Source organism: Rhea americana, unplaced genomic scaffold (assembly GCF_003343005.1).
Source record: "Rhea americana isolate MKP2758 unplaced genomic scaffold, rheAme1 scaffold_498, whole genome shotgun sequence".
Lineage (NCBI taxonomy): Eukaryota > Metazoa > Chordata > Aves > Rheiformes > Rheidae > Rhea > Rhea americana.
Window position 1 is genome coordinate 11,616 of NW_028186643.1, and position 15,656 is coordinate 27,271.

Sequence of the window (15,656 nt, forward strand, 5' to 3'; positions counted from 1 at the left end):
TCCCTGCAGCCCCGGGACGCGGCAGCCCCGGGACGCGGCAGCCCGGGCTGTCCTCCCCGCTGGGGCCCCGGGGCCGCTGGGCGCCAGGCTGCTCTCCGGCTCGGGGAGCCCATGCCTGGGCTCGCCCCCCTGCACCCGGCTGTGCCCTTGCTGCCAGGCTGCTTGCTCCATCCCTGCTGGTCCCAGCTGCTGCCTGCCACATCCCGAGCGGCTCTGGTCCCCTCCGGACTGTGCCAGCGGGGCTGCATGCAACCGCTTCATCTCCACGAGCTTTTGCCTCTGCGCACCCACTGAGCCGCTCTCGGGCTAACCCCACTCACGAGTCCCCCGCAGGGTCCCAGCCCGGGGCAGGCCGGGTGCTCCAGGCCCTGCAGGGCCCTTGGCGCCAGCTCCGTTTGCTCCCAGCAGGACCTGCAGGCCCCCAGGAGGGGCCCCATGGGGCTGGGGCAGACATGAGGCTTCCTCTGGAGCAAACCTCCGCTCCCTGGGGACGGGGGCTYGGGCCAGAGCCCTGCCTGGGCTCCAGGGGTCTCCTGCAGCCGCGCTCCTGCAGGAGCCTGCCTGGGGCTCCTCGGGAGCATGAGCGTAGGCGTCCCTGGAGCAGCATCTGCCTGCCGGGGAAGCTGGMGTCACCCTGCTCTGTCCTGCATCCCTGACCCCAGCAATGCCCCCCCCCCCCCGGACGTGAAATGGGGCAGCAGTTGGGCTGAAGGGGTCTTTAGACCGCAGCTGTGTTGGGCCTGATCCCTGCAGGTCGGGGCTGATGCCGGCACAGCCCTTCCAAACCAGGCCCTCGCGAGCAGCCTGGGGAAGAGCCCCCGAGCTCAGCCGGCCGCCGGCCAGGCACTGCAGGCCCTGCCTGAGCTGGCGGCTCCGCTCCCTGCGCCCGCACCCGCCTCGCCCCGCGCTTCCGAGCCGGCCAGCGCCGCCCGCGGAGGCTGCGAGCGTTTGGTCTGGGAGCAGCTGTCGAACAGCTGCCAGCAGCCAGCGAGGGGCCGGTGGCCGGGGCTCGGGCAGGCGCCTCGCAAGCGGCCCAGCTGGCCCTGGGGGCGGAGGTGGCGGGAGCCTGCGGGGCCGGCGGCGCCCGGCGCCCCCATGGCTTTGTTCTCGGAGTGGCATGGCCGTGGCCCCTCCCCGGCTCCACCTCCGCAGCCCACCCGAGACCCCCRCTCAGCATGCAGAGCTGCTCTCTGCACAGCACAGAGCAACACCTTGGCTCCTTGGGGCTGTCAGCCAGCACAGGCCATCAGTAGGGACCAGAGGCAACAGGAGGGTCCCAGAAAGTGCGGGGGCAGAGAAAACACACGGGCAGAGGCGCCGGTGGGTTCAGGCCTTGCACGGCACCCAGCACCCAGGGGAGCTGCTCTGCAGCCACGTAGCCATCACCTGCCTCAGGGGGAGGCAGGCTGGCTCCGGCTCTGCGGCTAGCTTGCCCGGCTCTGCCCTGGCCCCGCTCCAAGGCCGGGCACCCTGCGGCTGAGCTGGCACAACCTGTTCCCAGGACGCGCTACCCTGGCAGCCTGGGCTCTGCCGCGCATGGCTGCCTCCCCTCCTGCCCCATGCCTGCCCTCAGCCCCGGGTTTCCGTCCCCGCCGTCCCCTCGGGCTGAGCCCCCGCCAAGCGCAGGCCCCGTGGCTGCCTGCGCGGGCTGGCTGCAGCCGCCCCTCCTTCCCCTGCCCGCTGCTCCTGATCTCGGGGCCGTGCCCAGGCGCTCCTGCCCTGCCCTTCACCTTCAGGCACCGCGCTTCTGGACCTGCCAAGCGAGCGCTGGCTTTCTGTCCCTTTTTGCAGCCTGGCTTATTGCTCCTCACCCTCCTCACCCCTCTCCTGCCCTGGGGGAGCCGGAGCCTGCACGCAGCATCCCGCTGAGCCCGTGCTGGTGATTCCCATGCTGCCCGGTCCCAGGTTGGTTTTCTGCCCTCCCTTTGCGCAGCCAAAATCCTGGCTGACGGCTTTAAAGCAGATTGCACACGGAGGGCCCCGTGGGCAGCACCAGCCAGGCACTTTTAGCCGATGCACTGCTTTTACCTTCCCGGCATCGCTCCGCCTGCACGTGGCTCGACGCAGCTGAGCGGGGTTCACCCGCTGTCTGCCTGGGCAGCGCCGCCAGGGCTGCTCGGCCTTTGCCGCTCTCCAGTGAGCTTTGCCAGGCTGTGGCTGTTGCTGTGCCAGCTCAAACCTGCCTCAGTTATTCCTGCTCTTCCCCTTCAGTCTCTGACGGGCTTTCCCGTTTCTCCAGGCGGCAACATGGAGACGGAGCATTGCGCCTCGCCACGGCCTCCGGCCAGCTCTCAGCCGGGCTGGGGAGCTGCTGGCTTCCCGCAGCCCGACCCTGCCCCGGCAGAACCTTCCAGCAGATTAGCAAGACGCAATTTTCCTTACAATTGCTCATCCCATGAAGAGCTGCAGATATTAATGACCGTTACAGCTGCCAGATAGGAGCGGCAAGAGCAGCTCATCCGCACGCTCACTGCCCCTGGAGCCTGCTCCAAGTGGAGGTGCCAGACCTGCCTCTCACCCATCCTTCAGGACAACAGCTGTATTTACTGAGGGAACGCTTGGCCGCTTTGCACCAAAGCGTGTCCAGAACCGACGCGTTTGTCCCACTTGGGCCCAGTGACTTATTGCCGCCGGCACAGGCCTTGGCACTAGGGCACAGCGGCAGCAGGATGGGCACGATGACGCCAGGTAAGTGTGTAAGCCCCTTTGGGGCCAGAGCTGAGCTCAGCTTCAGCTTTGACGCCCCCCCTTTCCCCCTCAGCTTAGGCCTACTGCAGCTTTGCCCCCGTTAGCATCCCTGCTCCGAGGAGCGGTCACTGCGTGCTAAAAAYGGGGAGGGATGGGATGGCCTAGGGGACACGGGGTCCGTCCAGCACAATCCTGGCTGACATAGGCAGAGGGGAAATCAGACTTTCCCAAGAAAGCTTCAGGGAGCTGAGTCAGGCCCAGGGGCCCAGCTCCAGCTGGGAGAGGGGCGAGGGCTRCGTGTGACCTTCCCAGCTGCGCTGCACCTCCCTCAGCAAAGCCACAGGCCCCAAGACAGCCAGCGTTTGCAGAGAAGTGTTTATTAAAGGCACTAAAAGCACCGTGGCTACATCAGACACAGCCTGACCGGAGAGTGTGGGTTTGGGAGAGGCATTTACAGTTCAGGGACAGTGGTGGCACACGCTCTTTGGTAGGAAGCCGTTTCCGAGCCTCGGAGGAGCCTGTGAGCTGGACGWCAGCGCAAACGCTCCCAGCCCGCAGCCGAGGCGGGCCTGGCAGGCAGCCCGGCGCCCCGGGCCACGGCAAGGCAGGGGAGGCTGCCGCGGGCCAGCCCCGCTGCAGCCGGCTCCCCCGCCCAGCCTCGGCAGGGCAGGCGGCAGCTGGGTGCGGGGACACCGCAGCGGCGGGCGCGAGGCACAGACCCCACCACCACCGCGCTGCCGCCGGGGCTGGCTGGGGTAGGAAGCCACTGCAGCGGTTTGCAACGTGGCCACGGTTCGGCTGTGGGTTTGCTGCAGGCAGGGCCCTCGCAGGGAGAGCACTGGTTCTCCAGCCCCACGGACCGAAGCAGGTAAGGTGGGAACAGCTTGRCACCGCTGCTGGGGGGCTGGTCCTCACCCGCTCAGGGAGGCGTGGGGAGCAGCCCTGCCCCAGCGCTCAGCTGCCGAGGCAGCAGGGCCCCATCCAAGCGAGGGAGCAGCCCTGCGGCAGCCTGCCCCAACTCCAGCCTCAGCATGGCCGTGGCAACCACGCTGAGCGGCTCGGGGGCAGGAAGCCCAAGCAGCGTTCCCTTCCCCTGGCTCCTAGGGCCAGCCAGAGGGTGCAGAACAAGCAGCTCAGCCAGAAGAGGCTCAGGGCCCCACGCTGCTTAAGGGCTGGAGCAGGACCAGGAGCCGCCAGGGAAGAGGCAGGAGCAAGGGGAAGGGGCAAGTTCCCAGCCTGGCTCCCTGGGGGTAGGGGAGGGGGGAAGAGGAGCATGCAGGGCCAGGGGCATGCGTGGGCACAGCCGGAGTCTCGCCCCTCACACGTGGGAGAAAGCATGGCTCTTGCACAGCGGCTTGTCCTTCTTGGAGTAGAACGTCTTCCCTTCCAGGTTGGTCTGGCAGATCTGGGGAGGAGAGAGCGCACGCAGTCAGGGGGGCTGAGCCAGCACCCGGTCTCCCCTCCTGCGGCTCAGCCCCTGCTGCCCTGACCGCGGCTCAGCACCAGCATCATACAGACACCAGGGAGCAGCAGGCCCAGAGCTGCTGCACGGGGTTTGGAGCCACCGGCACAGATCAAAGTGGGGAAACCTCACTGCAGCAGAGACCCCGGGCTGCTGGCAGCTCCCACGGGCTGCACAAGTGCAGGAGGGAGCCAAGGCCCCTCGCTAGCCTCCCGCCAGCACCCAGGGAGGGTGGCAGSCAGGTATGTGGCTCACCGCACAGACGAAGCAAGTGTCGTGCCAGCTGAACCCCAATGCCTCCAGGAACCGGTCCCCAGCATCGATCTTGAAGTCGCAGCCACGACACTTGGTGCCAAACATCTTCTCGTAGTCTACAAGGGGAGGCAGAGCCCAGGTTAGTGGTCCCCAGCACTACAACCCCTCGTCCCAGGGGAGCAGGGCTGCAGCACAGCCTGGCTCCCACAGGCACAGTCCGGGGAAATCTCGCTCCCAGCCCAAGCGAGGACGAGCCCCAACGCGCCGGCCCCACGGCGTGACGCAGCCAGCGCAGGGGGAGAGGCTGCTGCGCCGTGCAGGGTGTCCCCAGCTGCCCCAGCCGCCCCCAGGGCACGGGAAGGAGGCGAGCCTGGTCTCCCGGCGTGCAGCTCGCCTTTGATGTACATCCTCCATCCTCACCATGGCAACGCGGCAGCAGCGGCACCAGCCGGCAGCGGGAGGACTGGGACCGGGCCGGAGGGCTGGCAGCTGCGGGAGGGCCCCTGCCCTCCCCGGGGACAGTCCTACCGTGCAGGGCCGCTCACCCCCCACCCAGTGATGCCCAGCAGCTGCAGGGGCAGTGCACACGGGGCCCCAGCCCCTACCTCTCTCACAGTAGGGCTGTCCCTCCTCCATGTAGAAGGCACGGTTGCGGATGGGCGTCTTGCAGGCTGCGCAGGTGAAGCACTGCACGTGCCAGGTCATCTTCAGTGCATGCATGACCTCCTGGAGGGGAGCTGCTGTCAGCTGGGGCTGGACCCCCTGTGCCACACAGGACCCCCATGCAGGGGAGAAAGGAGCAGGGGAGCCCCAGGACAGAGCCAGGGACGTGGAGACGACCAGGATGCCAAAATAGCACAGGGCAGACAAGGGCTAAGCCACACTCACCCCAGTGATCTTCTTCTTGCACTTGGCACAGCTCGGCGCATAGCGCGTGTCATAGCACTTGGGGCAGAAGATGGAGCCCTTTTCCTCAAAGAAGCCGCCCTCATCCAGCACCTTCCTGCACTGGCAGCAGGTGAACTCCTCTGGGTGGTAATAGTGTCCCAGGGCCACCAGGTAGCGTCCCCTGCAGCAGGACAGAGCCACGTCAGCCACACCATGGCCTGGCACCCCCGTGGGATGGTGCGGCCAGGGCCACCGGCCAGGAGAGGCCGTGTCTCACCTGATGACCTTGTTGCACTTGTAGCAGAGCGGCGTGCGGCCAAGGCCCTCGGGCGCCTGCTGGGCCGCCTGCACGATGGAGCTGCGGTTCTGCATGGGGGTCGGTGTGGCCGGCTGGCTGTGCTTGCTCAGCACCGTGCTCGTCTTGTCTGGGGCATAACGCTCAGCAAAGGACGGGTCCACGGCCCAGGGTGGGCGGCTGGCAGGGCCGGAGGTGACCGTGGGGGTCCTGGGRGCTGTGCACACACAGAGATCTCCAGGATGCTGCTTTCAATCCCTCCACAGCCGCCTCCCAGCACCCTCAGCCCATAATGGGGCAAGAATCATCCSCCAGCACCAGCTCTTCCCTCGTCTCCCTCCAGACCCAAAAGACCAGGAGGAAATTTTCTGCTTACCCAGTCCCGGCTCCGTCTTCATCGCTGCTCCTGGGGACAGGTCCGGCACGGAGACCTGGCTACAGAACACCCAGTTAATCCAGCCTGCTGTGCCGGCTCCCGCAGCCTGGGCTGGCTGCCCAGGGGGCTGTGCRGACCAGCAGGGCCCCCTCCCCACCACGAGCCCCCGCACCAGCCCGCTAGCTGGTTTGGTGGGGGGGAACTGAGCCAAATACCACCATCCCCGCAGAGATGCGGCACCGCCAGGGTCTCTGGCACCCAGCTCAGCGCTCTGTGGTGCTCCAGGCTGACCAGGGGATGACACAGGCGGCTGCTGCCACCCGCTCAGACATGACGGCCCCAAACACCCCTCCCAGCCTCGCCGCGACTTAGAGGAGCTTCGATCAGGGCTGGCACAGGGAGCCCTGGGGCCCAGTGTCAGCACAGCCAGGGAAAGTCAGGGCTGTGCCCCCACGGCACGCTGCCAGCGCTGGGCTCGCGAGCAGCCAGCAGCAGCAGCGAGGAGCGCTGGCGGGCAAGCAGCACCCAGAGGGGGCCCGGCCCCGGCAGAGCCGCGGGCAGCAGCGCTCACCCGAGAGAAGGGAGAGCCAGGAGGCAGCCCGGGGGCTCCGTGCCCCGCCAGGGCAGAGACGAAAAGGAGCCGGCTACCAGAACAGGAGCCTTTATTTGCCGCAGAGCAAACCTGGCAGACCCAGAGCCCCAGCACCACGGCGGGGCCGAGGCAGCGGGCAGCGCRGAGGCGCCGCAAACAGGGGCTTTGCCCATTCCCTGCCCCGGCCGCGCGAGGCAGGGCGCAGCCGCCCCCCACCCCTGCTCCCCTCCCCGCGTCCCCCAGGGACGCCAGCAGCGCTCGCTCCGGCTCTGCCCGGCTTCCCAGCCTCTCCGCAGCTCCCAGGGCCGCGGGGTCTCACCGCCGGGGTCCAACTACTGCCAACAAGTCTCCAGCACCTGGAGCAGGGCTTTTGCCAGCGCCTCCAGGCTCCCCCCCGCCCCGCTTTGCCCAGGACGCCCCGGCACAGCTCGGCCGCCCCAGCTCAGCACCCAGAGGGTCCTGGCCAGGACACCCGGCACGGACGGGGACGCCCCGCCACGGGGACACCCCGGCTGGCAGCGAGGCGGCCGGGCAGACCCGGCCCCTCACGCCTTGACGTTCAGAGCAGTGGCTGAGCGCTGGTGGTGCCAGTCGCGAAGGCGAGCGTAGCGCGGGCTCTGCAGCTCAGTGAAGAACTTTGCTCTGGAGAGAAGGACAGAGAGGGAAAGGGAGGAAGGAGGAGGCAGGGAAAGAAAAGAAGTTACAGCGACGAGAAGAAAGAGGTTTGCTGGAGTCCCAACAAGCAGCTAGCGCGAGGGCGAGCCAGCCGGGCAGGCCGAGCCTCGGGCACCCTGCAGCGGGGGTCCCAGAGCCCGTGCCTCGGCCTCTGCCGCCGCAGCCCAGGAGCTCATGCTGCTGCCCTGGCACACACACCGCTTACCTGGACTTGCTAACAAGCTCATCATCAGGATCTTCCACTGACAGCAGTAGGAGAGAAAGGAGGAAAGAGTCAGTCTGCTGCACCCACGGCCCTCGGCCGAGCAGGAAAGAGAAGGAAAATCTGCCATCTCCCCCCTCGCCTCTCCTGCCCCAAACGCCCCGCGGCTGCGCACCCCTGCCAGGCCACGGGGCGAAGGACGGGCTCCACGCGAGCGGCACCACCGCGTGCCCGCACGAGGCCTGCGGCGCTCCACGGCCACCCCACGGCAGCTCCCCGCCGGCCGCCTGCTCCCCAGAAAGGGCAAGACAGTGCCAAAACCAAGGCCTGGGTGCCATGGTGCACCACGCAGCCCGTGCCGGGCTCCAGCCGCCTGGGCAAAGCCCGCGGGAGCCAGCGAGCACCTGGGCCCCTGCAGGAACTTACTGCAGTCTGTGCCCGTGAGCCGGGCCAGGATGCGGAAGGTGCGGGACTGGGAGGTCCCGGTGCGGGGCCGCCAGTCCTCCGTGTCCTCTATCAGCCTCAATTTGCTGGGGTCACAGGGCAGGAGGCCCGTGGGGCTCAGCGGCTGCGGGGGGTGCCTGCGAGCGACAGAGGGCAGGGTGCTGAGCCCCCGCGCTGCGGCACAGGGCCACGCTCCCGAAGGGGCCCCTGGGCACGCGGCCACAGCTCGAGCACGCTCTGCTACGCCGCCAGCGCCCCAGCCCGAGCCTCGGCGGGGGGGTCCCTGCGGTGGCGGCTCCCTGGGGGCTGCCCCACACCTCCTCCGGCGAACAACGGCGGCACAGCAGCGAACGCTTGACAGACGGCACATCGCACCCCCCCTTCCCGGCCTTACTTCTCCTCCGCATGGGAAGGGCTGAGGCCATTAAGGAAGTCTTCACAGGGCTGTTTCCATCTCGGACCATTTGGCACTGGCCCCAAGGGCCACGAGGAGAGAGGACAGGGCAAGCGTAAGCCGAGGTAAAAATCAGACTGAGGGGAGCAGCGCAAGAGCCCAGGAAACACCTCGGGTGCCAAGCCCGGAGCCCCCCRCCTGCCCGGCCCTGGGCAGGGTGCACGGCGCAGCCAGGTGCCCAAGCTGCGGAGAGCCAGGCCGAGGCGGCAGGACCCCAGCTCGGGGAGGGAAGGGGGCCACGCGCGATGACGCTCYGGGGCAGGCACAGGCAGCACTCGTGCTGCTCGGCCCCAGCACTGCAGGCCAAGGACAGCTCACGGCCAGGAGTGACCGGTGCAGCCAGTCGGGTGTGCTGCCAGYCTGGGAGATGCAGAGCCCCTGGGCTTAACCTTGCCCCTGGAGAACAGGGCATTAACAGGGCACTAACAGGGCAAGAGGCATGCAGGAAGGCTAGAGAGAACAGGCAAAAGGCTTACTGACTTGTCAAGGCTCTGCACCTGCAGGAGAGAGAGAGGGAAAGAGAAAGGGAGGAGAGAAAGAAAGAAAAGGAAAGTGAAATTAGACCCACAGCACCCAAGATGTTTCCAGAGCTCATCTACCGCCTGCACCAGTCCCCTTGCCCCCAGAGACCCATGCCCAGCTTGCCCAGGGCTGGGAGCACACTGAGCCACAGGGGCAGTCACCAACAGACCAGACTGCACTTCCCTCAGCCCCCCAAAAACAGGCTTGGGTGCATGGGGTAGCCAAGGCCCTGGTCTGGCAGGGCCACATCATTAGTTCACCTAGTTTCAGGGTGCCACAGCTGCCCTGTCCAGCGGGCAGGGACCGGCAGCCTGCTGGACACGCAGCGGCCTGGTAGGCAACGTGCAGAGACAGGAGCGTCTTCCCGGGGCTCCATCCAAGCCTGCAGCCAGCAGGGCACAGCCAGTGCTGCGCTGGGTTTGAGGGCTCCCCCTTCCCCAGCCCATCCCCGCAGCCTCAGGGCTAGCAGGGTTGCAAGAGCGTCCACAAAACACAGCCAAATCTTCCCCTTCCCTTTGCCATGGGGCTGTTGCAGACATCAGCGAGTGCCCTGGATGAACCCAGACGCTGCCAGGCTGTGCCCCACAGGGCTCCTCGCTGCCCAGGGCAGAAGGACACGTCCCCCAGGGAGGAACAGACACGTGCGTGTGCAATGAGTCCCCACACATGGCAGTCCTGTCGTGCAGTCACAACACCAGCCATCAGGAAACCCGAGCAGGCGGCACGGGCACCGTCGCCCGCTCCCACCCGTGGGTGCCTGGCATGCAGGGCGCAGCGGGGCCAGGCAGCGGGCAAGGCAGGGCTGCCCTGGGCTGCCCCCAGCCCATCCTCGGGAGCAGGACGGACAGCAACGTACCCGTTGTGCTGGGGGGTGCAGGCGGGCGCCAGGGGCACGTACGTCACGGGTTTCGTCACCAGCCCGGGCCGTGGGTTCGGAGGCGAGCTGGCCCCAAAGGGCCGAGCTGTTTTGTTGAGGGCGGTGCTGGGAGCGAAGTTATATTTCGGGGGCTCAGAGCAGGGGAGTGAATCCTGAGCGAGACACAAAACACACGGACACGGGCTCACACGTCAAGCAGCATGCAAGGGGCAGCCCCGGGCCAGGCAGTGCGGTGGGCAGCCAGGTGAGGAAGCCAGACCCGCCCTTGCCTGCAGGTCCCTGCACGGACACACATCCGGGCACACAAACACGGACAGCACACGTGCCTCGGGCACCAGGCTCTGCTAGGCCAGGTCCCTTCTCCGCGTTCAGACCGCGGCCATCGGGCTCAGCAGCGCGGCTGCCAGCTTGGCCCGACGGTCGCTGCAAGATTAGTAAGTGCCCTGTGGAGGGCCATGCATGCACACACGCTGCTCACGCATCATCCCGCGGGAAGCGGGGGGGAGAAGGCCTGCAGCTGGCCTCTGCCAGGAGCCACCAGCCCTGTCCCTGCCTCCCTGGGCAGCCGCAGGAGGCAGCGCGCTCTGCCCCAGGGCGCTCCCTGGCACCGGGAAGTGCGGGGCCCCACGGCAGCACCTGCCCGGCCTCCTCCCCTGCCGCGGGCCCCTCCGCACCGCTGCCCGCGCCCGCGACCAGGGCAGGCACAGAGACACGGCAGCTGGGGGCTGGGGGCACTGCCGGGCTGGTCCTGCCCCCTCGGTTTCCCGGTGGTCCCGGGGGTTGCAGCTGCTCTTCCAGAAGGGAGTTTTCCAGCCCTCGGGACGTGCCCTGATCCCCTAGAAGCCTGCAGGCCCCAGGAGCAAAGTCTATTCCCTCTATCTGAGCTCACATTTCCCCTCCCCCTGCACAGGACCGAGCTGCTGCCAGCAGCATCGGGAGCAACACGTACCTTCTGCTGCTTCCCCAGGGCACTCTGCACTCTGCAAGAGAGGAAACAGCAAGGCAGGTGATGGAACAGGCCCAGCATCCGCCAGAGCCTGGCCAACGACACCGGAGGGACGGGGCACCGGCCCGCCCTCGAGGACGCGCGGCCGGCTGCCGCTGCCTCACGGCTCAGGGGCGACGGGCCCGAGCCAGCACCCCTGCGGCCAGGCCAGGCCCGCGTCCAGCCGAGCGGGGAAGCCCGAGCCCAGGGCCGGAGCCTGCTCCGCACCGCAGAGCCACCGGGCTCGGGGCGGCCACGCCGGGCCGAGGGCCCTGGCTCTGCTCGTGGCGCCCCAGGGCCGCCGCAGACCCTACCTGCTCAGGGTGAGGCAGAGCCTGTCCCCGCAGGCGCGGATCCTGTTCTGGGCCTCGATGTGGGTCATGGAGCTGGTGAGCTCCCCGTCGATGCTCAGCACCCAGTCGCCCACTCCCACGCCAGCCTGGGCCGCCTTCCCGCCCGGAGTCAGCTGCAAAACAGAGGAGTCAGGGAGAGCCGGGGCGGGCAGCGGGGACGCGAGAGCGGGGCTCTGCCGCCGGCCGAGCACCGGGCGCCCCAGCACGTCCGCCCCGCGGCGCCGCCGCCGCCCYGGGGTCCCCGCGGCGGGAAGCGAGACCCCCCGCCTCGCCCGGCCGGGCCGCGGCCGCCCAGACGTTACCTCACGCCGCGGCGGCGCAGCACCAGCCGCCCCGGGGCAGGGAGCCGCCCGCCCCCGCTTCCTCCAGCCCTCTCCCGGCTCCAGGCGGCCGCGGGCAGGGTGGGGGGAGCAGCGCCGGGCTCGGCGCTAGCCCGACAGCGAGCCGGGCCCTGCCCGAGGAGGGGGCGGCCGGGAGCGCGGCCGCCGGCTTCCCCCGCCCGGCCCGGCAGCGTCCTCCCGGACCCGCGCCTCGCCTCGCCTCGGCTGCCCTCTCCTCCTGCCGGCGCGCTCGGCCCGGGCGTCCGGCGCCGAAGGCCAGCCGGGCCCGGGGGCAGGAGCTCGTCGCCACAAGCACGGCTCCCGGGCACTGACAGACAGACAGACAGACAGACGTGGGCAGGCTGCAGCCATTGCTGCTCCTCCAGCACGGAACAACTTGGACCAGGCCCAAGTATTTCCTCAAGTCCCGTTCGACATGAACATAAAAGGAGCGAGCCAGATTCCCAGCGCCGTCAGAGGGCTGGAAAATCCCCGCCGCCGAGCATCAGGCTCTCGCCGCCCATGCGCGGAGCCCAGCCCGCCCCGCTGGCAGCACACCCCTTCCCCAGGTGAGCCGGAGCACCGGTCCTCCGCGCGGGAGCCAGTCCCGCTCCCACGCTGGATAAACCCTGGCGTGGCTCCGCCGGCATCCCGCTGCCATCCCCAGCGGGGCAGCCCCTCCGGCGCCCCGAGCGGCCCGGCACCCGCCCCCGCACCGGGCAGGACGGTGCCCTCCGGCCCTCAGCAGCAGGGCCGGCTCCCGGCCGCTCGGGGGCCTGGCAAGCTCCGGCTTGCTGCCCCGGAGGCTGGGGAAGGAGCYGAGCTGCGTGGGCTCGGAGGCAGGAGCCGGGAGAGGTTTTCACACGGCTGCTCGGGCAGGGGAGAGCTCGGCAGGCTGCGTCACGCAGCCGCACCCAGCCCGCGCCGGCCGAGGGCAGGCGCCGGCCCCGCCGCGCTCCCCCGGCCCGGCCCGCCAGGAAGCCCCGCGGGCAGGCGCTGGCCAGGCCGGGAGCTGCCGGCCTCCCGCTTCCTGCGACGCGGGGCCGAGTGCCCTGCCCGGCCCCGCTAACCGAGGTTTCCTTCCTCCCCTCCCCACCCAGCCTGGCTTTTGTTCTGCGAGCCCGGGCCACCCCGTGCCCGGCGGAGCGCCCACCGGCTGCAGAGCCCCTCGGCGCCCTGAAGCAGCTCGGCCAGCAGCCCCCCCCGGTCCGCCCCGCGCTGCTCTGCCCTCGCTCGTCCTCCACGATGCCTCCCGCCGCGGAGCAGGGCACCGCTGCGGCCCTRCGTCCCCCAGGAACGCCCTCGCCGATCCCCGCAGCGCAGCCGCCTGGCTCCGGGCTGGGCTTTCTCGGGGAGCTGCTTCCAGCCCCGGAGCGGGCAGCACGCCCCGGGCCCGGCCCGGCCCTGCCCAGGAAGGCAGCGTCTCCGCAGCACCGGCCTGCGTGCACATCGGGCCGCCGCTGCGCGAGGCCCCTGCCCCGGGCCCTCGGAGGCTCCTCCATCTGATCGGAGCCTTTGTTAGGCGCTGGCTCGCGGCCAAGAGAAACATTTTTTAGGGAATAAACTCGCTGGAGCCRTCTCAGTGCGGAGCCCTCAGCTCAGCGAGGATCGGCAGGCCTCGGGGGAACGGTGCCGGCGACTCCGGCCACGCACGGTGTGCCCAGGGCCCGCGCACCTTGCCGGGGCGCTGCGGGGACCCGCACGCTCCGGCACAGCCGCGGGGCGCCCGGCTCGTGCCAGGGAGCGGGTGCTCGTGCAGCGCTCGGCGCCCGCGAGCGAAGCCTTCGCTCGGGAAGCGGCCTCCCGTGCCAGCTGCCGCAGCGTCAGCGGCACGGGCGACGCAGACACATTCCAGGGCTTATAAGGCAATTGCGCAGCTGGAGCCGCCCGCTAGCACACACACGGGGACCAGTCCCYCCAGCGAGAGGGGCACGCGAGTGGCCCGGGACCAGACCTGGGCAAGCGTGGCTCGCACCAAGAGCCTCGGCCACGAGCAGCCAGCAGCACGCGTTCAGCACTGGAGAAACGGGCCAGTGCTGCAGCTGGAGGTGACCATCCCAGAGCAGGCAGCAGCACGGGCTTCCTCCCCTCCCTGCCCGCTCCCGGGCCAGCACGAGCTCGGACTCACACCGGGGCTGGAAGTTGAGCAGCGGGAGGGAAGACATAAGGACTGACCCCGCCGCGCAAGCCCAGACCCCAGGGTGCCGAGCCCAGCGTCGCGGTCCGGACCAGGCGGCCAGCTGCGCGGCTCGGATGCTGGAAGAGCGGCTCCCCTCCCCCAGCTGCCGGACAGGCTCCGGAAGAGGCCTCCCCTGCCTCCCCAAGCAGCCAGAGCRACTCTGCTGAGGCTTTGCAGTACTTCAAATTTCTGCTGCGCTTCTTGCCCGGAACACCCCCGGCACACAYGTCCCCTGCCACACTGGGGCTGATAAGGCGACAGGGTGGTTCAGTAGAGGTTAAGTAGAGTGAGATCATGGCAGGACTCAGCACTTCAAGGGTCCTGGCTTATCCACATCCCCATACAGCTGCTGCCTCAGTCACYTGGACCTAGCAGCCACACTCTTCCCCCCCCCCCCAGAGGCAGAAGAAGGATGGGCATTACCGAGGCTCAGCTTCTCTTACCCTGGAGATGGAGAGCGGCATGCTGAAATCCTTCCCTCCCTGCAGTCTGAAMCCCCAGGGCGCAGGCCCATCCAGAATCACCTTGTAGGACTCCACTTCACCCATCTCTGCAAGGAAAGAGGGTGMAATCTCGGTGTTATGGTGCATGGGAACAACGCAGGGTGAGCAACTGAGCAGGGGCCCAGCACCCAGCAGGATGGGGCAGGAGGAGACAGGTCACATTTCCAGGACCGGTTCCGCCCCGACGATCCCACACTGCGGTTAGAGACGCACYCCAAAGCCCTCAGCATCTCCTACAGCTGAGGGGCCCAGGCTAATGCTGACTAGCACTGAGGAGCTGGATGCAGCCCAACTGCCGCGCTCGGCGCACTCAGGGACTCAGCTCTCCCCACTCCAAACCTGGGGTGTGCTCTCCCACGCAGCAGCACCCCGGAAGCTCACACCGCTGAAAGCCAAAACTGTTTCAGACCATGGAGAAGTGACAGCAGGTGTGGAAGGATGGAAACCAGAAGCGTTTTCACTGGGTGAATTAGCATCAGCAGCGCAGTAGCTGCGCGATGCCAACCAAGCGGACTGGCAGCGCAGCCAGGCTCGTGCTCCAGCAGCTGGCTGAACAGATGCTACCTGGGAGCAAGCCCATCTCCGCGCGCGGAGCCGGGACTCTGGCGAGGAGGGAATCCCCGCGCCGGCCTGCGTGCCAGCGGGACGGCGCTGACAGCTGTCAGCCAGCCAAGGCACGGGTGGCACAGGGTCAGCCCCAGGCTCCYGGCCCCACGGCACCCGAGGGGAGCCCTCCGGCGCCTCGGGAGGTCCCTCTGAGACCCTGCCTCCTGCCCCTGCAAGGAAGGGGCGAATGTTGCACCCCGAGGGCCGGGGACCCGGGCTCGCAGCCGGGAGGCAGCGGGGCCGGGGGGCCAGCGCGCCCCGCTCTCCCCGCGCCCGTGCGGGCTATATAAGGCTTGTAAGATGACACCAGCGTGCTCCGTGCTCGGGAAGGCTGGGTGAAGGCTGCGTGTCAGACATTCCCCAGCACCGAGCAGCCGCACAACCCGGGGCAAGGCGCTGCTGCGTCCTTCCCTTCGGGGCCGGGACCGCGGCGGCCCATCGCGAGGCGGCCAGCAGCGCCCCACGCCCCAGTCCGGGCGCCTCGGGGTCTCTGGCAGCCGTGGGTCAGGGTGCCGGTGGGGGGCAGAGGAGTGTTTCAGAGGGATGGGGTGGGACCTCCACACAGCCCCTCTGCGAGGGGTTATAGCCCAGGTGGGGCCCACAGCCACGTCCTGTGGGGCTGGTGCAAGGCACCTTGGGGGTCGTGGGGCACCCGCTCCTGACAAGCAGCCCGGCTGGGCCCCCAACCCTGCCCCCACATGAACCCTCCCGCTGCCCAGCCCTACCCCACATGGGCTCCCCCCAGCTCCCCAGCCCTGCCCCACACAGGCCCCCCACATCTCCCCAGCCCTACCCCACGCACCTCCCCCCAGTGCCCTCTCTGCTCCCCAGCCCTGCCCCACACATGCCCCTACTTGGCCCCATAGGGGCCGCCACACGGATGAGCCGCCACACGGATGAACCGCCCCCCCGCCTCGGGCCCCGTCGCCCGCCCCCCTCGCAGTCCCGGTCCCAGCCTGCGCTCACCTGCGGCCGGGCCA

At 69.0% G+C, this 15,656-nt stretch overlaps 2 protein-coding genes across 6 annotated transcripts in view; both read right to left on the reverse strand.

Annotated features, from left to right (window-relative positions):
• DBN1 (drebrin 1) overlaps nt 1-2,039 on the reverse strand; it is a gene marked incomplete at its 3' end in the record, with an annotated part of 13,627 nt that extends 11,588 nt beyond the window's left edge. Inside the window, exon 1 of the mRNA XM_085317343.1 lies at nt 2,029-2,039. Coding sequence (XP_085173469.1) covers nt 2,029-2,039 — 11 coding nt within the window. The remainder of the gene's footprint in view (nt 1-2,028) is intronic.
• A 1,010-nt stretch (nt 2,040-3,049) lies between these two features.
• Nucleotides 3,050-15,650, reverse strand: PDLIM7 (PDZ and LIM domain 7). Of its 5 annotated transcripts, XM_085317318.1 has the most exons (14): nt 15,643-15,650; nt 14,011-14,117; nt 11,030-11,181; nt 10,680-10,710; nt 9,710-9,882; nt 8,808-8,828; nt 7,860-8,014; nt 7,437-7,473; nt 5,965-6,023; nt 5,571-5,805; nt 5,294-5,474; nt 5,011-5,131; nt 4,406-4,521; nt 3,050-4,093 (listed from the first exon to the last, which is right to left on the reverse strand). In XM_085317318.1, the coding sequence occupies exons 2-14, from the start codon at nt 14,113-14,115 to the stop codon at nt 4,007-4,009; spliced, it is 1,473 nt and encodes a 490-aa protein (XP_085173444.1). In that variant the 5' UTR covers nt 14,116-14,117; nt 15,643-15,650; the 3' UTR covers nt 3,050-4,006. The 5 variants fall into 5 exon arrangements, with proteins under 5 accessions (XP_085173444.1, XP_085173446.1, XP_085173445.1 ...); XM_085317320.1 differs by lacking the exon at nt 9,710-9,882 and having other exon boundaries at nt 8,812-8,828; XM_085317319.1 differs by lacking the exon at nt 8,808-8,828.
• Between the last annotated feature and the right edge of the window lie 6 nt (nt 15,651-15,656).